The 19454-nt window shown below is 37.1% G+C and overlaps 1 protein-coding gene across 9 annotated transcripts in view; it reads left to right on the top strand.

The window, feature by feature from the left end:
* BCLAF1 (BCL2 associated transcription factor 1) overlaps positions 1-14660 on the top strand; it is a 28664-nt gene extending 14004 nt beyond the window's left edge. For 4 of the 9 annotated variants that reach the window (XM_075554485.1, XM_075554489.1, XM_075554486.1 and 1 more), the window contains exons 7-13: positions 27-132; positions 1058-1142; positions 3751-3926; positions 5021-5201; positions 6795-6941; positions 11780-11992; positions 12160-14660. In XM_075554485.1, the coding sequence (XP_075410600.1) occupies positions 27-132; positions 1058-1142; positions 3751-3926; positions 5021-5201; positions 6795-6941; positions 11780-11992; positions 12160-12165 (914 nt within the window). In that variant the 3' untranslated portion in view covers positions 12166-14660. Of the gene's footprint in view, positions 1-26; positions 133-1057; positions 1143-3750; positions 3927-4060; positions 4224-5020; positions 5202-6794; positions 6942-11779; positions 11993-12159 lie in introns of those variants that run through there. The other 5 variants (XM_075554487.1, XM_075554492.1, XM_075554488.1 and 2 more) reach the window with 2 other exon arrangements.
* Positions 14661-19454: the final 4794 nt, after the last annotated feature.

The raw sequence follows: 19454 nt of genomic DNA on the forward strand, positions 1-19454 counted from the left end.
GGACAGTATTTCTCCTAAATCAACAGAACAATACTTCAAATCAGCTTCAATGACCCTAAATGAGAGGTTCACGTCGTATCAGAAAGCCACTGAAGAACATAGTGCCCGGCAAAAGAGCCCTGAAATACACAGGTATGTATTGAAATGGCATATAAACATGCTTTGCTAAGAAGAGTCTGTTTATATAAGATTACATTGGAAGTATGCTATCAAATGTAACAACGAACGTTGGCCTTATTTATCCATTGAATAAGTAATTTCTAGGTATGAAAGTTTTATAATTTACTGTTTCTTCTTAATTTTCAGGTTACTTGGTTAAAACTGGATATTAGAACTTACATATTAATTTTTGTCACATTACAGTATGGAATTAGATTCTTAACCATTCCTTTTTGGTTGGGAGGGGGGAGTAGAGGGAGGAGGAGGTAGATAGATGTCTATAGCTAGGCTTGAATTCACTCCCAGAGGCCTGCTATAAAATGAAAGTGCATGGTGAAAAGGACGTGGGTGCTGTAACTCCAGTTGTGGCTCTGCACTGAATTGCCATGTGAATAAGCTATTGCATCTACCAGTATCCCCTTTGAGACCTAAATTCCACTTTGAAGGATAGTCACTCTGAAGGTTGCCTGAGATGCTAACAAGGGAAGGCACAAAGGCACGCACTGAAGAGTATGTAAACATCCTGAACTAGTAAAATAATCCAGTGCTTAAAGTGCTTATAGAGGTTACTGGTGTATTATATGATTACACGATAAATTGAAATCACATTTTCCATTTTTGATAATTAGAGAAGTTTGGGTGTTTTCAAAGCATAGGTTTTGTTTATAGATATATAAATATGTGGTTGAATCATTTTAATTTGTTCTTAATGAATATTGCCTATTTTACTCTAGCTGATGAATAGAAATTGATCGGATAGTCCGTACTATGCTAATAAGTAAGTCAATTAGGGGAGAAATAATTGCCTCTAGTATTTACTTAACACAAATAGATAATATTGAGAAGTTTTTGGAACTTTAAAGTCAAAGTGACCCACAAATAACTATTTTGCATTAAGGAGAATTGACATCTCTCCAAGTGCCCTGAGGAAGCATACCCGTTTAGCCGGGGAAGAGAGAGTTTTTAAAGAAGAAAATCAGAAGGTATGTGTTTGTACTTTTTTCTCCATGTTAAGTTATGCTTAAATGCTATTGTACTATAGGGTAACATATGAAAATGTCCATAGATAACCTTCTAATTGTATTAATGTAGTCAGCATTCCTTCCTAGAGGAAACTAACATTTCAAGAATTGTTATAAGCCAAGAGTGCTTCAAAATGCTAGTGAAAGGAATTAGTTCAAGAATAAATAGACGAAGAATGGAAATTATATGGGGATTTCTATAGTGTTTTGTGCTGAAATAGGACAGCCTTAGAGTAAAATGTTCATTCTAAAAAATCTCTAGGTTTTTCTCCAAGAACAAGTAGTAGTAATACTCATGGTTCTGGTGTTTTTAATTTTGGCAGCAGAGGACAAAAAGCATTTTAAGAACTGACTTACCAAAAAAAGAAAGAAAGAACTGATTTACAAATGAACATTGGGGAAAATAAGTTGTCACTATTGGAATCTGGATTGGGGAAAACTGTAAATGGGGAAAGGAAGGCTATGTAAGATCCAGGAACAGGGCTCCGGAATGGAATGCAGTGGTTGGGGTGTGTGGAATATTTGTTATCTTTTAATTTTAAATACACCTAGCTTAGACATAATTAGATTCTAAAGATCAGGTAGTTATGTAAAAAATTGATGTTATTTGAAAATGGAGGTGACCACATCAGATTACAACGTAGGATGACTACATGATCACACAATTGCCAGATTACACACTGTCAAATGACTGAGAATCATAGCCCAGCAACTTTGACACAGAACTGACTCTCAGCTAGTGTTGCTCTTGCCACACCTCTCAGTGTTAGTTACTCCTCTAAGTATATTGTTCTGGGTAAGTTTGTCAGGTAGTACTTTCTACTGTTGTCATAAATGAGGTCATCAATAAGTAAGGCTATAGCTATAGGAATTTTCTACGTGGACTTGTCTGTATGATCAGTCATAAGGAATCTAGTAGTAGAATTATAGGGAAAGGTAGGAAAAAAGCAACTGTATGTTGTCTTAAAAAATGACTCGAGGGCTTGTAAGTACTGGTTGGTTCCATATCCCAATTTTTCCTGGGAGATAACTTACTTTAATGAACCTTGGTTTTCTAATCAGAAAAATGAGAGTAAAAGTGGTTTGTTCTGCAGAGGTATTAGTAACTAGAGTCATAAATTGGACTATTATTAATAGCCAACAGTAACGTACAAGTTGTTTTAACTGGCCATACTACAAAGAAAGTGGTTGCTTTGCATAGACATACTGATAATGGAAAAATAGATTTTGAAATTTGAATACTTTTTGGCTTTTACTGTAAATACTTTGGATTGAATGTTGATTAAATCTGTTTTCCAACTATTTAGTCTATCCATGTGCTCTGACATGGAGATTCTTACTCCTCTCGGTAATTGAGACCAGATTTTGATCTGGAGGAAAGGGGTAACTGATAGATGGATGAGAGGACATGACTTGGGTTTTTATCCTTCATCTTTCTCTCTGAATTAACAGTTAACACGTGTTAATAATATATAATCAATGTGTATATAGTTTGCCATTTACAAAGTACTTTCACTTATGTAATCTTTGCATTAGTGGGCTTTGTAATACTATGACTAGGCAACTTTTGCTCTTGATTAGATTTTTTTCTTTGTTACTTTTTGAGTGCAAAAAAATGAGTAGTTGAAAGCATTTGGATATATATATACTTTCAGTTCTTGGATGAGTATAAATATTACACCTACACTTCCCAGAGTAAATGCTTCTTACTGTTGAATACTAGCAAGGATGTCCACATTGCTTAGCATCTTACTGATGTATAATTTCTCTTCATTCCTAGATGCCTCTTTCCATCTTCCTAAATTATATAGTATTTGAAAAAGCAATGGAACAAGAAGGAGGTGAATTGTGACCCAGTTAAACTAATGTCCGTTGCAATACCTGACTTGAGAAAGGGCAGTATAATGGCCCAAGATACTGAGTACAGGATTGGGAATAATATCTTTCTGGCTTTGTTTTTATCCCTATTCAAACTCAATTGGTTTCATGAGTTATATTCCACTTGCATGTTATAGAAATTAGAGTACGTAACGTTTGAAGTGTCTTTTGTTGGGTTGATCAACTTAATTTGGAAAGAGATTGATAATATTGAGGTTTAAGTAATGAGAACATTAATCTAGGGCTCTTTAACTTTATAGGACAGAAAGGCTGTACCTCAACCAAAATTCAAAAATTTTTTTATCATTGTCCAGCTATTTATAATTGAAAATTTTAAAAAGAGTTAACTTGGAAGGAGGGATGATGGATTAATGAGGATGTGTTGAGTTGAAAAATTGTATTGTTTTGCTTTAAAAAACTATTAGGAATCATTTTGAGCAAAAACCTATACAATTCTCCCTTTTTAGCCTGTGACAACTTTCAAGTTGTACAACATTTGTATACACAGATGCTTTGTAAAAACATAATAAATACATTTTTTTAAACCAAAACTATAGGAATGTAGTCTATTGTACCCATTCTTTTCTGATATTAAAATATCAGTTTAGAAATTGGCATAAAATCTTAACTATAAATGTTATTTTGCTTTTTTTCTCCCCTGAAATCTGTGTTTTACATCTGTCTTTTATAGGGAGATAAAAAACTAAGGTGTGATTCTGCTGATCTTCGGCATGACATTGACCGTCGTAGAAAAGAAAGAAGTAAAGAACGAGGGGATTCCAAGGGCTCCAGGGAATCCAGTGGATCAAGAAAGCAGGAGAAAACGCCCAAAGAGTACAAGGAATACAAATCTTACAAAGAGGACAGGTAATTGTTAAAACTGTCTGAGTTAGGTTTTAGCTTCTAATTAGCCTTTTAATAATTGTCAGCTTAATTGCTTTCAATTTTGACTATGTAATCGAATGTTTAAATTTAAACAATTAAAATTATTTGTTTTACAGCAAAAATGTATTTGTCTTTTACACGGCTAATGGTGGATGAGGACAAAAACTTTGGAATAGCAAGCTAACACTGAAAAAAAAAATGACAAATTAATGTGTCCTATTATCCAGGCTACATCAGGAGGTTGGACTTCAATGCAGTGCATTTCTAGAAACAGTTTGTGTAAGAACTTTGGTTCGTTATGCTTGATTCCGCACTTTTTCAACTCATAACACCCAGACTACAAGAATTTTAAATATATCTAGTGGTTTTTAACATGAGATACGGGGGGGGAGGATGGTTTAGTTTTTATGCAATGACAATGTGTGCTAGTCTTTCAAAGTAATGTTTCCATGGATACTGTTAGCTGTGGTAAGAGTTACTGCAGGTATGACCTTTCGGGTGTTATATTAGAATCATGTCAATTTGATCATAGAGCCAAATAAATAATAGGAATACAAAGTATTATTAGAGATAATTGCTCTTCTTGCTGTTCATTAGGTCAATGGTGGATTTCACTTGCTGTTTATTTATCACTTGTATTGGTAATGTCATATATGTGTTTTATTTCTGTTACGGTGTTTTGGCCAAATCCGCTGTTCTCACCCAGGGTGTACACACTGCAGTCAATTTGAACTTGGCCTTAAGAACATTCTTTTTCCTATGCTGCTTTCCCTTTCCTTAAAATACAACAAAGTAAAAAAGTTAAAAGTATTGTAGAACTGAGCTTTCAGTTTGTTTCGCTGCTAGTTTCTAACTGGCAGGCCATAGCATAGTTTTCAGAAATGGAAACCAAATTCTGAAGAAAGGCAACAGATTGTGTCAAAGTTTAACACCCAGTCATTTTACATATGCACTAATTTTAATAGGGGATAGTTTTTTTTCCACTTGAAAAATATCCCTTTTGTTGTAAGATTCAACAGGGTCTTTGTAATTTTAAAAAGTCACATACTTTTTTATTTTCTCTATTTATTTTGCAGTAAACATAAAAGTAGAGAGCAAGATCATTCTCGATCTTCATCCTCTTCAGCATCCCCCTCTTCTCCGAGTTCTCGAGAAGAAAAGGAGAGTAAGAAAGAACGAGAAGAAGAACTTAAAACTCACCATGAACTAAAAGAATACTCCGGCTTTCCCGGAGTTAGCCGGCCACGAGGAACCTTTGTAAGTTCTGAAGTTGTCTTTGGTCACTTGGCGTAGGGCTTTACCTTGTGTTGCACATCAGAAAAGTTGAATATATGCTTTAGAGCAGGGGTCCTCAAACTTTTTAAACGGGGCCAGTTCACTGTCCCTCAGACCCGTTGGAGGGCTGAACTGTAGAGTTAAAAAATATGAACCAATTTCTATGCATACTGCACATACCTTATTTTGAAGTAAAACAACAAACGGCAAAAAACACCCGGTGGGCTGGGTAAATGTCCTCGGCGGGCTGCATGTTGGAGGACGCCTGCTTTAGAGTGTCTCTTATGTGAATCCGCACTCCTAGTATTAACTTTGAAAAAGGAAATTGTCTCACATTTATTTAAGAGAGTCCACTTTGAGATCTGGAGGATTACTTTCTTGATTTTGAGATTACTAATGGCTGTTGTCCAAGACTTTTCTTTGAATAATCAGAGAAAGGGGTTTTCAGTTTCTTAGAATTAGTTAATTTTTGTAGAAATATTTCTAAACTTTTTTACAAATCGCTAACAACTGATTTTCATTTTTGCCTGTTAGGTCCTTGTTTATATGTGGATTTCAATAACAAAGTCTTTTCTCCCTATGTGACATTAGCATACCCCATGCTTTCATAAAGATTTTATGTAGGTATGCATCGCTTTTCATCAATATGTTCTCTGAATAGGGATTATGAGGTTTGGACATGGTGTGAACACCATATTAAAACCTGGGGGCCTGATTTGGGTTGGCTTTGTAGACACTGCTGCCATTGCTTCTGCTGCCAAACTGCTGACAGGCCAGAGGAACCAGTGCCGAAACAGGCTGCTGCAGTAGCAGAGCAAGTGGGAGTGAGCAAGGAGGGTGCTGAGGGAGCCCAGCTCTGCCTGCTGTTCTGCTTTGCCTGATCTCTGGACGAAGCCCAAGAGCCTGTACCTAGTGCCGTGTCCTCTGCCTCACCCACCTGTGACCCACTGCTGCAAGAGTCTTGTTTTGAGGTCTTAAAAAATCATTAATAGGATTTAGTAAACAAAGAGAGTAGCTTTCATTTAAACCCCCCCACCCCAATTTATGGGACCCTGAATGCATATGTAGCTGGACATTATCCAGTCAGAAATTGAGCGATGCATACCTTTTAATTATTAATGGCTTCATAGTTTTGCATCTCCTGGTTGCTTAAATGTCTTCATTCACATTCATACCCTTCAGTAAGTGTCCAGTGGGGATTGTCAGGGTCCTTTAGTTAACCTTTTGGGAAAAAGAGATTTGCTTTCATGGTGACAGGTGTGCTTGAACATTTGAGGCTCCATTTATATCCAAGGAAATGGAGAATTCTTGTAAAAGGGGAAAAACTAATTTGACTATAGTATTAGTTGAGGCCATGAAAATACAACATTCTGAAACTTGAGTATAATTTTTTTAAGTTGAGTAGCCAAAGTGTTTTTGCTTGTGGTATAAAATTGCCATCTTTTACCATCCTCAATGGCTTTGCAATTAGGGAGGAAAGTAGGGAATATGTTTTTTGTTACTGCAGTAAATTAGTTTGCATGTAACTAAGTACCTTTGATTGCATTACTAAACAACTTTGTTAATGTTAATCAGTTTCGAATTAGAGGCAGAGGAAGAGCCAGAGGAGTTTTTGCTGGGACAAATACTGGTCCAAACAACTCAAATACCACTTTTCAAAAGAGACCGAAGGAAGAGGAATGGGATCCAGAATATACCCCAAAGAGCAAGAAGTACTTCTTGGTGGGTTTTAGAAATCTGTTTTTTTTTTTTTTTTTGGTTTGCATTAATTTTTAAAGCATACTGGGTGAATACATTTAAGTACAGACATCTACCACTTTGAGATGATCTCATCTGAATGTGGAAACCCTTTGTAGTTTTGAACATGTGGGTCCCTTTAGCCATGTTTATCTTGACTAACCCCAGGGTAAGCTAAAAGTATGTCGGATTTGACAGCCATACTCAGAGATAACTACATTGTAGTTCGCATATGTAGTTTTTTAATACAGGTTTATATCTGTCTATAAGACAGTGTCAATGGTAGAAACTTATGACTTAGATTTACCTTACATTGCCTTACATCATAGGACAAAAATACTGGAAAATCCTTTTAAAATATTTGTAATTAAGGATCTTGTGTTGTGTGGTGACTCTCATTGGCGTGAAGGAGGATGAAAAAAATCGCCGTGTGAAAAAGTTATTAGATTACACTGATCTGGTTTTTATGGTGAAGATAGTTTCCTTATCTATGTGAAGTAAACTTAGAAGGGATGAAGCTAGTGGTGGACCTGAGGAATTCTTAAGGCAGATTGAAATGTCCCACTGTTTGGCATGGGGCAAGATCATCCTGCATCCTAGAGACAGATTTAAGCAAATCCAAAGCCATTACCAGAAGCATTAATTTTTTTCTCCTTATAACTTTCAGAGAGATTGATGTGAACTTGAGGAAAATACAGGATTTACAGACTTGTGTCTTGAGTTCAGCTATTATGAATGTTATTTATTCTGAATATGGCATATATGGTGTTGTGGTTACACGTTGGGGTGCCAATTTTCATGTCAGAGGGAGAAAAACGGGACTTTCTACTCGAGAAGAGTCACAGCCTTGGAAGCCCTCCGGCAGTTGTACGTTGTCCTGGTGGTCACTAGGCGCCAGCACTGGCTGGACGGCAGTGAGTTTGCTGTAAGGAGGTTTGGTTAAAGGCAGGAAGAGCTACCTTTTTCTGGAAAGTGGGCACTAGTCTCAAAAATTGGTTTCTTGTTGCCACCTTGGTTGGTACTTTTAATGGTCATGAAATCTGAAAAAGTTAGAATGTCGTTCGGAGTATATTATGAATTAATATTTGCTCAAAATGCCCTTTTCTTGGCGAAATTTACACTTGTTTCAGACCCTTGAGTCCATAACCTGAAAAGTAAAAATGCTGGTCTGTTTGACCCTTTTTGCAGTATAAAGTTCAAACATCGTATCTATTTTCCATGGAAAAATTCAGTCAGAAATTGCTGTTGATGCTGTTTTAAAGTACGAAAGATGGAAAGACAAATGTGGTTCCAAATTCTCTGCTGACAAATTAGTGCAGTGATAAAACCTGGTAAATACATATGTTGACTTTCAAAAGGAGGAATGGAGATTTTTGGAAAGGGGGAAGTGATTTAAAAAGATTTCATAGATAAAACTTGGCTTGAATTTTGATATTTAAATATAGCCTGGTGCATCAGCAGGAGTGAAACAGCTGTCACAAAGGGGATTTCGGTACTTAGATACTTGTGTAAATTTGGGAAAAGTAAAGACTAAAAAGTCCTGCTGGAACCTGATTGTGGAAGCCCATAAACCTTATTAATAACTTTGAGTTATAAGAGTTTCGGAAAAGAAGCATGATTGTGAAAACATTTGATAGCACTCAAAGGTCTGAACTAAGGTCTAAGGTATTAGATTTGCAAGAAATTAAGAAAGTAGTACTGATGAGGATTTACTGAAGAACCACCTAGTTGGGAATGAGGGAGGGATTTATCTCATAGTGAACAGAGCGGAAGAAGACTGGAGATGATACTCCCTTCAGGAGAGGTTGAATGTGAACTAACTGCAGTGGAGTAGTCTAATGAATAATTCTTAGTGTAAATCTAGAGAGAAAAACATCTACAAGTTACTCCTAGATCACAAATAAAGCTATAATAAAACACAGAAGATGGGGAAGAAGGAAGTGATAGTAAAACATTTGAGGCACAATAACCAAGTATGAAAGGTAGAAAGGTAGAAGTGAAAGGTGAACAGAGATAGCAAATATTGTTTACCACCTGTGGCATTTTACAGGTACTTAGACCAGACCATTTTCTGTGGCATTCTTTCAGAACCTGGCACATCAGAGCTTGTACTTTAAATTGGGATGTGCTCATGTTGCTATAGCCAGGCATTCATTTTATTAATCGAGAAGAAAATGATTTTTGGAATCTAGCCACTGCAAAGCAGCAGTAACATTTTCTATGTGGATTGATCTGCTAACCTCAAGGTCTGCTGTTCCAACTCATGAGTTACTTTAGGGTAGAAAGATGAGGCTATCTGCTCCCATAAAGATAATAGGGTTGACCTTGCCCTGTGAATCAGAGCCAACCCCATAGCAGTGAGTTCTTTTTGGTTTATTCTGCACTACATTTGAAAACGTCTCTGTAAAACATGCATATGTCTATCACATTTGTTCACATTAATACAAAGAAAAAGAAACAGGTGTAATGAAGAGAAAATGAGGTTGAGAACTGCAGGCTAGGCTCTTTAACATGGACATTTTGCCCATATTGGCAAAGCATCGATACTGAATATTAATAGCTAACATTTACCGATGACTTACTATCTGAGGGATCATGCTAAGTGTTTTCATGTGTATTGACTGAATGTTTTGAGGGGTTGACTCTACTTTTGCACTTGAAAAGCTTGGACAGAGTAGTAAGAGAAGGCTTCCAAACAAAGTTTGTGGAAAAAAAGGAATTTTTCTGTTAATTTGTTGAAAAGGCTGCTTGTCTGAGTAGTAAGATTTGAACCCATGAAATGAGTTCTTAAACACTGTAGTAGTCTTTCTCCAGTAGTAAACGACTTGTGACATTCATTTTATAATCTTCTGCAGGATCCCATTTCAAATTTTGGATTTCCACAAAAATAGAATAATGTTTTCAGTAATCTGTGTACTCCAGGAGGGCTATCAGTCTAATTTAAGACCTGAAACTTTCTGGAGGAATAGGTTAAGGATTGGATTGGGACAGGTCAACCCTTTGACAAATGTCATTGTAGGACGAGGACTGCATACTTTGTCACGGAGTTCTTTATAAACCACTGACTTCTGGCTTCATACTAATTGGCTGCAGTAATTCGTAATTGTTTATTTCAGTGTTACTCAAAATGATAAGAATTCGATGGTTGAATTAGAAATCTCAGTAGGTAGCTGCCAGCAATATCTTCCTGAAGGTGTTTCATCTTCAAGCTGCACTTTTCTCTAGCTATTTTCAAGTCATCGACTAGCTGAAAGTAGTTGCTCTGTGAATGTTGGTGTAGATTGTTGCCACTGCTTTTTCAGCTAAGCTACATGATAATGGTAGTCGTCTGCTCCCAGGACGTCTGGGACATGTGTTTGGGTTATGGCCATAGGAGGTCTTGGACAAGTTAATGTCTCAGTGCCCGAGTTTTTTTTGTTAAACTGCAGTATTAACAATACCTATTTCACAGGGTTGTTGGGAGGATTACATGCGTAAATCCATGTGAAGCGCCCAGAATACTGCCTTACTGGTGTTAAGTGGCAGCGTTAGGATTTAAACCCATGTTGTCTACTTTGAAAACCTGTTGGCTCCTCCCATAAATCTGTGAATACAGACAGACTCTAAATAGGTTTGGTTTACCAACCCCATGGGAGCATGTAACTCTGACGGCATTGTTCAGTGTGCTCTAGACTCTGAATCGCTTATTTGGTATTTAGGGTTGAAGTCTATGTGATGTTCTGAAGGTCAGACTTAGTTCACACGCAACGTTTTTCATCTTAGTTGCGCACACACCTCTAGCTGGTGATGTATTAATGATTTAGAAAAAGCATGATTAGAAATTGCTAAATGCTGTCATATAGTGTGTTGATTATGTGTATGTTGAACTCAGTTTAAAGGAGAAGGCCCATCTAAAGTATATGTGCTTTGGAAAGAGTACTCATTGTGTTAAGTAAAAGAAAGTTTCAGTACATTTTTGATAGTTGGTGAATACTGGCACACCATCCTGTTGACCACATGCGAGCGTCTTACAAAGGGGGGGTGTCAGTTGCCTTATTTTTCACTTTGTGGGTTAGAACCTTTAGAGTTTAAAGTTGAGATGGGTACCATGAAGCGCACCTCTAGCATTTTTCGATTATTTAACTTTTCAAAGCCAAACACTTTGCACACTTGCAGATTGTCTTGTTAGTGGAACAATCTAATTTAGTGTAACAATCAAATTTAGGGAACATCTGTATTTGGAGAGTGAAAAAATTACGATTCAAATGTGATAAAATAGTTAAGGTTGAAGGAGAGCTGAGGTATTAACTCTTCGGACCATCATGAGTTTGCATGAGAAACTCCCCATTTTAGAACATTGATGATATATGTGGTACATACTGCTCTAGATTAAATCTCTCCAGTAAAATCTTGAAGTCTGATCTACATCTGGGGTATAATTGAGATGTCAACTATTTTATTTCATCAGGTTACGATAATATAGTGATATTTTTTCATAAGACTTGTGCAAATCTTTTTGATTAAAGTAATTTTGTAGGGCGAAATGTTGGTCATTTTATCTCATTTCAGGCAATAGAATAACATTAATGAAAAGGAAAAGTTCTGACCCACGAAAGTGATAATCTAGCAGGCGAGGTTGCATGAATGTGCAGCCTTCATTGGGTTACTGTAATATGTTCTTGTTGAAGGAAAATTCCGTTTCATTGGTTTTGTTTTAGTGTTATATTACCCATCTCATACTCAATTTTCAGAAAATTCTAATACCATGACTTTTGATGAAGAGAAATAATCATCTCCTTTAGAAAAAGCCATTTCATTGATAATTGTTTCTGACCTTTCTGTAGCATGATGACAGAGATGATGGTGTGGATTATTGGGCCAAAAGAGGAAGAGGTCGTGGTACTTTCCAACGTGGCAGAGGGCGCTTTAACTTCAAAAAATCAGGTAGCAGTCCAAAATGGACTCATGACAAATATCAAGGGGATGGGATCGTTGAAGACGATGAAGAGACCATGGAAAATGCTGAAGAAAAGAAGGATAGACGCAAAGAAGAAAAGGTAGGACATGTCAACTGATTAGTAACTTGAACAGTTTTTTCTTCAATATGGATTTAAAGGGAAAATTACAATAACTACTTTTTTTTTTACTAAATTTTTAAGAACAATAATTAGTTCATTTTTACTGTCTGCATCTTTGTTAATATTTATTTTCTCTCTCTTTTTAGGAATAGTTCATCTGGAGTAACCTTACAACAGAACAGAACTTGCACCCATCATATATTTTTTTTACTTAATTTTTGTTTCCAAATAAGAATGTAAGAATTCATTTAAATTTTACTGTTTGCAAGTAGTCAGTAGACATTTTGTTTTAAGTCTTTAAATATCTTGAAAAATAGTAGACTGTATGTTGAAAATTGTACGGAAATAAAGTAGAAAATTCTTAGTACCATATTTGTAACTATCAACCTAAAACAAAAAAAAAGAAAAAAACTTTTTGCTGTTTTTGTTACATGCATTGTAATTCTGCTTTGTCTATAAGCTACGGTCAAGTACAGCTCTGTGACAGTTCTGATTCTCTTCCTTCCCTGTTTGCTAATGTTTTACTCTGAAGTAGACTTTAGCTCTACATAAAAATAAATCTGAACAGAAGTTGCTTACAGAGGCCACACTAATTATTTTATTTGTATACGTCTGTGTAACGTTTTTTCTTCATTGGAAAGCACTACCCCTGTAGGTGATGAATTTTTGAAGTATACCACAGAACAAACTATTAATAGATGGAGACGTTTGAGAGAATTAAAACAATAAATTTAAAGCAAGCAGTGATTTAAAAACATTTTTTAAAACAAGCTTTAATTTGTGAATTAGCTGGAGGTTCTAGAAACATTCTTACCAGCCTTTCCTATGGGGGTTCAAAACTCATGTTCTCTTTTCCTTTTTTCCTCCCGTTTTCATTCTTATTTACAGTTTGAGTCATTTCAGATTTAGATGGCAGCTTTGAGAGGGGAAACTGGTCTGCAGTAATAATTGCAAATAAAAGTCCCATTCATTCCTATTGAATGTCTTCGGAATGACAAAACCCAGAGCAAAACTGGAAGCTTGTTGGTCTCAAGAGGGATATATCCTGCATAACTCGATACATTAAAACAGTGTACTTGATTTCATGTCGTAGCTATTTATTTGGATGTCAAATACAAAACCCCCTTAGTTGGTAGTATAACCATAAGAAAAGTTAGTGGAACACAATTTACTGTTCATTTGTATTTTAAGTAACTTGTTTTAAAATATCACCAATAAAAAGTTCTGGAAGGCTTGTTAGAGCAGCACTCTACGATGGTTTTTACTTTTCCCTTCTAGTCCGGTTCATTTTGCAAAGTGGCTCTTTTCATTCCTAAGGGCTCTATTCAGGTAGATAATCTTTCCATTCAAAATTGAACCAGTTTTTATACTTATGTTGATAGCTTTTAAAAGAATGGAAGTCAGAAATAGTAAATTTCAATATCAAGTCTGTCCGCTTACACGCACACATAAGACAACCGAATGCCTCTTAGTTAATCCAGCATCTGAATTAGTTGAAATATGTTCACGTTAAAAAGAGATGCTGTGTTTTCTGTTCATGTAAATGTTTTGACATCTTGAGCTTATGAGTCTACATCCTCATTTTTGATCATTTGCAATGCTTTTTGCACGATTCCAACAGGAGCCTTTAAAAGCAGCTGGTAGGGGAGAAAGATAAAACACCAGTGTATGCTATGCTATGAGCCTAATTGTATTCTTAGTGTTGCATGATTCCCCCTATTTTGTTCTGACTCTTATTCTGGAATTTTAAAATTTGGTGAAAATAGTTTCAAAGAAATTATGTGCTGTACCCTTAACACAAAGAGTTTGTGACCATTTTGTTTTATACAGTCCGCCTTTTATTTTCACAGTTACTCTTTGGTTAGACGCTATCATTCTATGCCTGGCTGAAAAGATACTGATTTGTTCTGCTTAAGGCAGTAGGATAAAGCAGATTTGCTGAGAAATGGTTTAAATGTGGGAATTAAAGTTTCCCAAGTCCTATGAGCAGTTATATTTTAAGTGCAAAAGTATTGCTTTAATATAAATAAATGATTTGGTTACTTTTATTCTCTCAAATACTTAACACCGAGGAAGGAGTATCCTACCAGAATATAGTACACAGAATGAATGTGAGAACTTTGCAGTTGAAAACTCATCTTCATGTTGCTGTGATCTATTTCAGAGCTAAAGAAATACAAAGTAACCTGTATTTTATTAAATCATAGTTTTAACTCCATATTTGATGACATGATAAAAGCTGAATGGTTCCTTTTGCTAATGATACCTATTTACAAGTGCCAGGAAATACTAACTCATTGATAGCTGCATTGACAGACTTCCTTTTTGTTTACTAAGGGGAAATGTAAATGAACCAGAAAGGATTAAGAGGGCTGTTTAAGAAGCTGTGACTCAGTTCTTTCTTAGGTCTGCATACGTTCCAGCATCGGGGAGATACAGAGCAAAGATAGTTTTCCAGGTGCAATCTACTTAAAGAAATTACTCAGATTCCTTTTTGTCACAGTTATTACCAATGTTGGAATCACAATTTGAGAAAATTAACCAAGAAGAATGAATGTAGATGGCTAAACAACTCTTAGTCTGCTGTATAATGCAACAGGGACCCATGTAAATTGTCATATGCCAATAAAATGTCATTAAGTGGTAATAGCTGTTGTTTGTTTACTTAATTTTGAGACTGTTCTTTATCTGTCCTATGCAATGAGTTCATACGGCTTATTTCTGGATCTTATAATATTGACTGGTGGAAATATTCCTGGTATAGAGCTTGGGTGGGTGGGTATTAAGAATGTTTATGAAATCCATCCAAACTCTCATTTTTATTTCCTCTAAGAAATCGAATCCCCTGCCCCCAAGTTGGTGAGCCAGTGCCACTGAGTATAGGAATTCAGATACAGCCTCCTAATGATGGAGAATCGTCATTGCTTTTCATTTAAAAAAAGAGCTTTCTTCACACAGTTCAAGGAATCATGCAATTAAAAGGTAATTTACCCACCAACTTTGGGAAGCCCTTTTCAGAGTCAATAGCTAATCATAGGTTCCTTGAAGTTAGTCTTTGTCCACATTTAATATCCGGTGTGCTTATTATGGTGCCTTTTAAAGGTATTTCAAATACAAAGCAAGCCATGACCTCAGCTTTACACAGATTACTTTTCATGAGCGAGAACAAGTGTATGCATGTATAAAGGGTGTGCAAGCTGATGGTACTGGGTAATTTTAATTATATGTCCCCTAATCACAGGAACAAATGTATCCTTATTGATAGTTATTTGACCTTTTTTCAGGCTTACCGAGTTTTCCTTTTCCTGTGCCAGTTTACTCTTGAGAGGTTTCACCTAGAATCACCTTGCTTCTTTCACATTCAGAACTAACTACAGAAACCTCTCTCAACTATGAATTCTCAAACCGGTAAGGAAATTAAGGAAAGCGAACTTCATTAGAGGTTTCTATTGGGCCAGGCTCTAACAAAATAAAAGTATTACTCCCTCGTTTATACGTCTTCAGAGGTGAAGCCATTGTTAAAAGCGAGTGTTGGGGTCCTGAGTGCTTGTCTTATAGAGGTAATCAGAATTTTAGGAGTCTGTTGGACTTTTATTAAGGGCAGGATTATTGCTCACTGATACTTTAGGGTCAAGGAATATATGGAAATTAGTTGTCTTTGTCTGACATGAGCCTTAGGCATAGTGTTGATTTGAGACCAACTCTCAAAATGATTAAGATGTTATCTGTCATACAAATGACGCCAAAGCTGCACGTTTTTATCAAGCAAGCAGCGAAGTTTATGCTAACCAAGAGGCTGCTAGTCTGAATCCATCCAGAGACATCTCAGAAGACTCGGTAGTGTACTTTCAAAATGTCACAGTCACTGAAAATCCCGGGGAGCATGTGTCTGAAGCCTGGGTGATGAGGCTGCTGTGAGTAGGAATGCACTGGAGACAACTGAAGAAAAAGTGAGTTCCTAGTACATTGTTACTATCTTATATTGAGAGCCTTTTAGATGACAGTGGTTAAAAAGAAAACATGTATAGGCGCGTAACACCACTGATGGAAAAGAAACAAGGGTTCGAGTACTGAAATCACCAAGGCTGAACTTTTCGGTTTTTTTTTTTTTTTTACAACCATAGAATAGATCATAGAACTTTCAGAATTCAGAAGATAAAAGTACTTAGAGTGGGATAGCTTAAATGGCTTTACAAATGGTCTGGCAGTGATGATCCTGCTGTAATTTGCAGAGTTCAGCAGAGAGAATCACAGTACAGAGCATCATCTTCCTCCAGAATCGTGGTTTCTCTGCGAGTTTACTCAGTCCTCACTATGGAAGATAAAAGCATTGCTGCCGCTGGTTTGTACAAAGCAGGAAAGACATTTTTTGAAAGCTTCCAGGGTACTTGTTTAGGCTGCCATGCGGTGTTGTGTAAGTGAACTTGGAATAGTTTGTTGTACAGTTGGGTATCCTCACACTTAAAAACATGAAAGTATAATGACTTTCATGTACAGAAGTTTACTACAATACCGATACAGTACACGGTTTTTAAAACACGTGGCAGAAATCGCCTGAGTCACCTTAAAACGGGAATCTAAAGCGTCTACCCACCCACCAGTCATTGCTGTTGAGTCAATGATGATTCCATTATGATTCTAGGGAAGTTGGTTGCAGCGAGGGGTTTTCCAGCTGTGGGGAATAACCATTTTTTAAGATTTAATTTGAAATTTTAATTAGAAAACTGTTTGAGTGAAAAATGGATGATTTGGAAGGAACAAGTAACACCTATTCATAATTTAACTGTAAAAGACCGGTATTAATGCACTTTTAAAAGTTGCATTTTCAAAGATGTACTTTGATTCCCAAATAGGTTTTTTTTAAATAATTTTATTGGGGATCATAAAACTAATCACAATCCATTCATCAATTGAGTAAAGCATCCTTATACATTCGTTGCCCTCATATTCTCAAAATTCGCCTTCCGCTTGGGTTCCTGGAATCAGCTTATTTTTATTTTTTCCTTCTCCGCTACCCCCTCTGTCATGAACCCTTAATAATTTTTTTTCTTTTTTTACATTTTATTAGGGGCTCATACAACTTTTATCACAATCCATACATATACATACATCAATTGTATAAAGCACATCTGCACGTTCCCTGCCCCAATCATTCTCCAAGCATTTGCTCTCCACTTAAGCCCTTTGCATCAGGTCGTCCTTTTTTTCCCCTCCCTCCCTGCTCCCCCCTCCCTCATGTGCCCTTGGTAATTTATATATTGTTATTTTGTCATACCTTGCCCTATCCGGAGTCTCCCTTCCCCCCCTTCTCTGCCGTCCATCTCCGAACCCTTAATAATTTATAAATTAATATTTTATCTTACAGTGCTCGGCGGCTTCCCTTCACCCACTTTCCTGTTGCCCATCCCCCAGAGAGGAGGGTATATGTAGATCCCCAAGATCGGTTGATTTCCAAGTTGTTAGGCATGTATAATATTCTTTACACAGGATAAGGCTCAGTAGAAGAAATTACACACCTATGAGAGACCTGGAATCCTAAGCTTTAGATTTAGAACTGCAGATCTGGTTAGGAGTGTGTGGAGAGAAGTAGATAACACAATGTAGTTACAATTTTAAACTTGGCCTTTTGCTGAATAATCCAATGCTACAGGGAATTGCCATTAGGTGCAGAAGGAAATACAGTGCACGTTTCTCAGTGTCTGGAATAACGTCTGATAGCAAAGTTCCAAAAAAACTTCATCCTTGTGTTTCCATGAAGATTATCAGTATCTTGGTCAGCAGTATTTCTAGAATGTTTGAAATGTCTTTTTCTCATCTGAAGGCACAGTGCCCTCTATCCACCAGGACTTAATACATACACACAGCCGTGGCTGAAAGCAGTTTTTACCCGCTGCTAGGGGTCTAGTAGTTGGACATTCTTTGTGATAGTTATGTGCCTGACTTCATTAGTTTGGTAAGTCTCAGTATGTGCTGGATACGAAAGCAGTAATGAGGAATAAGGTTTATTATACCTCTTACCCACTTTTTACTAGCGTTGTAAGTGTATCTCTAGGCCAGTGGTTCTCACCCTTCCTAAAGCAACCCTTTCATACAGTTCCCATGTTGTGGTGATCGCCCCCGCCCCCCCCCCCCCCAACCATAAAATTATTCTCGTTGCTACTTCATCACTGTCCCTTTTGCTACTGCTATGTATTGGGCGACCCCTGTGAAAGGGTCGTTCCACCCCCCAAAGGGGTCACAACCCACAGGTTGAGAACTGCAGCTCTAGGCACTACCCTTCTTTTAAATGAACTGTTAGGTGCTGTTTAGTCAGTTCTGCCTAGGGATCTCACTACACCAGAACCAAACACTGCCTGGTCCTGCACCATCCTCACCATTGTTATACTTTGGCCCATTGTTGCAGCCACTGCCAGTCTACCTGATCAAAAGCCTTCCTCTTTCCACTGCCCTTCCACTTTACCAAGCACGATGTCTTTTTCAAGGGATTGATCTCTCCTAATAACAAGTCCAAAGTTTGTGAGACGAGGTCTCACCACCCTTGCTTCTAAGGAGCATTCTGGCTGTACTTCTTCAAATCTGTTTATTCCTTTGGCAGCCCATATAGTATTTTCAGTATTTGCCAGGACCATAATTCAAATGCATTCATTATTGTGGATCATTCAAATGCATATGATATGATGTGACTGAAAGTACCATGGCTTGCTTAAATTAGGCTATAAATAATCAGGAACATGAAAGGCAAGTATTCCTCTAGTAAGTAGCTGCTTGGTACTTTCAAAGATTTAACGTTTATCCTTATTACATTCTGTGCACACCGCTCCCTCCCGCCCCCCTCCGTGAATCTATTTAGCAGCTATGACAGTTCTTACTCACTGCCTTATACTAATGGGCATGGGTTTGCTTCTGACTCACAGTGCTAACCCCCCTGCCCCAGCCCCAAGATGCATAGAGTAGACCCAGCAGGCGCATTTTGACTTTGAAGATCAGGAGGTGTGTCTTTCAAGTGGCCATTATCACTTTTTTCTCCATATCCAGTCATTTTGTTAAAGAAATAGCTTTTTCTTTTTTATTATTTTATTGGGAGTTCTTACATATATATTCATTTTATTAGGGGCTCATACAACTCATCACAATCCATACATCAATTGTATGAAGCACATTTGTACATTCATTGCCCTCATCATTCTCAAAACAGGCTCTCCACTTAAGCCCCTGGTATCAGACTCATACCAGTTGCTCCTACAGCATTGGAAATACAACAAGGATTGATTCGAAGTTCCTGTTCTCATAGTTGGGTCGTGGTGGTGCATGTGGGCGGGGAAGTTATAAATGCAAAATGTAGTGATGTTATAAAAATGCCATACCTGTGTGTCATGGTGGTCCAGAAGTGCCTCCAGGAAGGGTGCGCTTCGATGCCTTACCCAAGGTAGTGCAGTTCCTG

This window comes from Tenrec ecaudatus, chromosome 7, assembly GCF_050624435.1.
Source record: "Tenrec ecaudatus isolate mTenEca1 chromosome 7, mTenEca1.hap1, whole genome shotgun sequence".
Taxonomy (NCBI): Eukaryota; Metazoa; Chordata; class Mammalia; order Afrosoricida; family Tenrecidae; genus Tenrec; species Tenrec ecaudatus.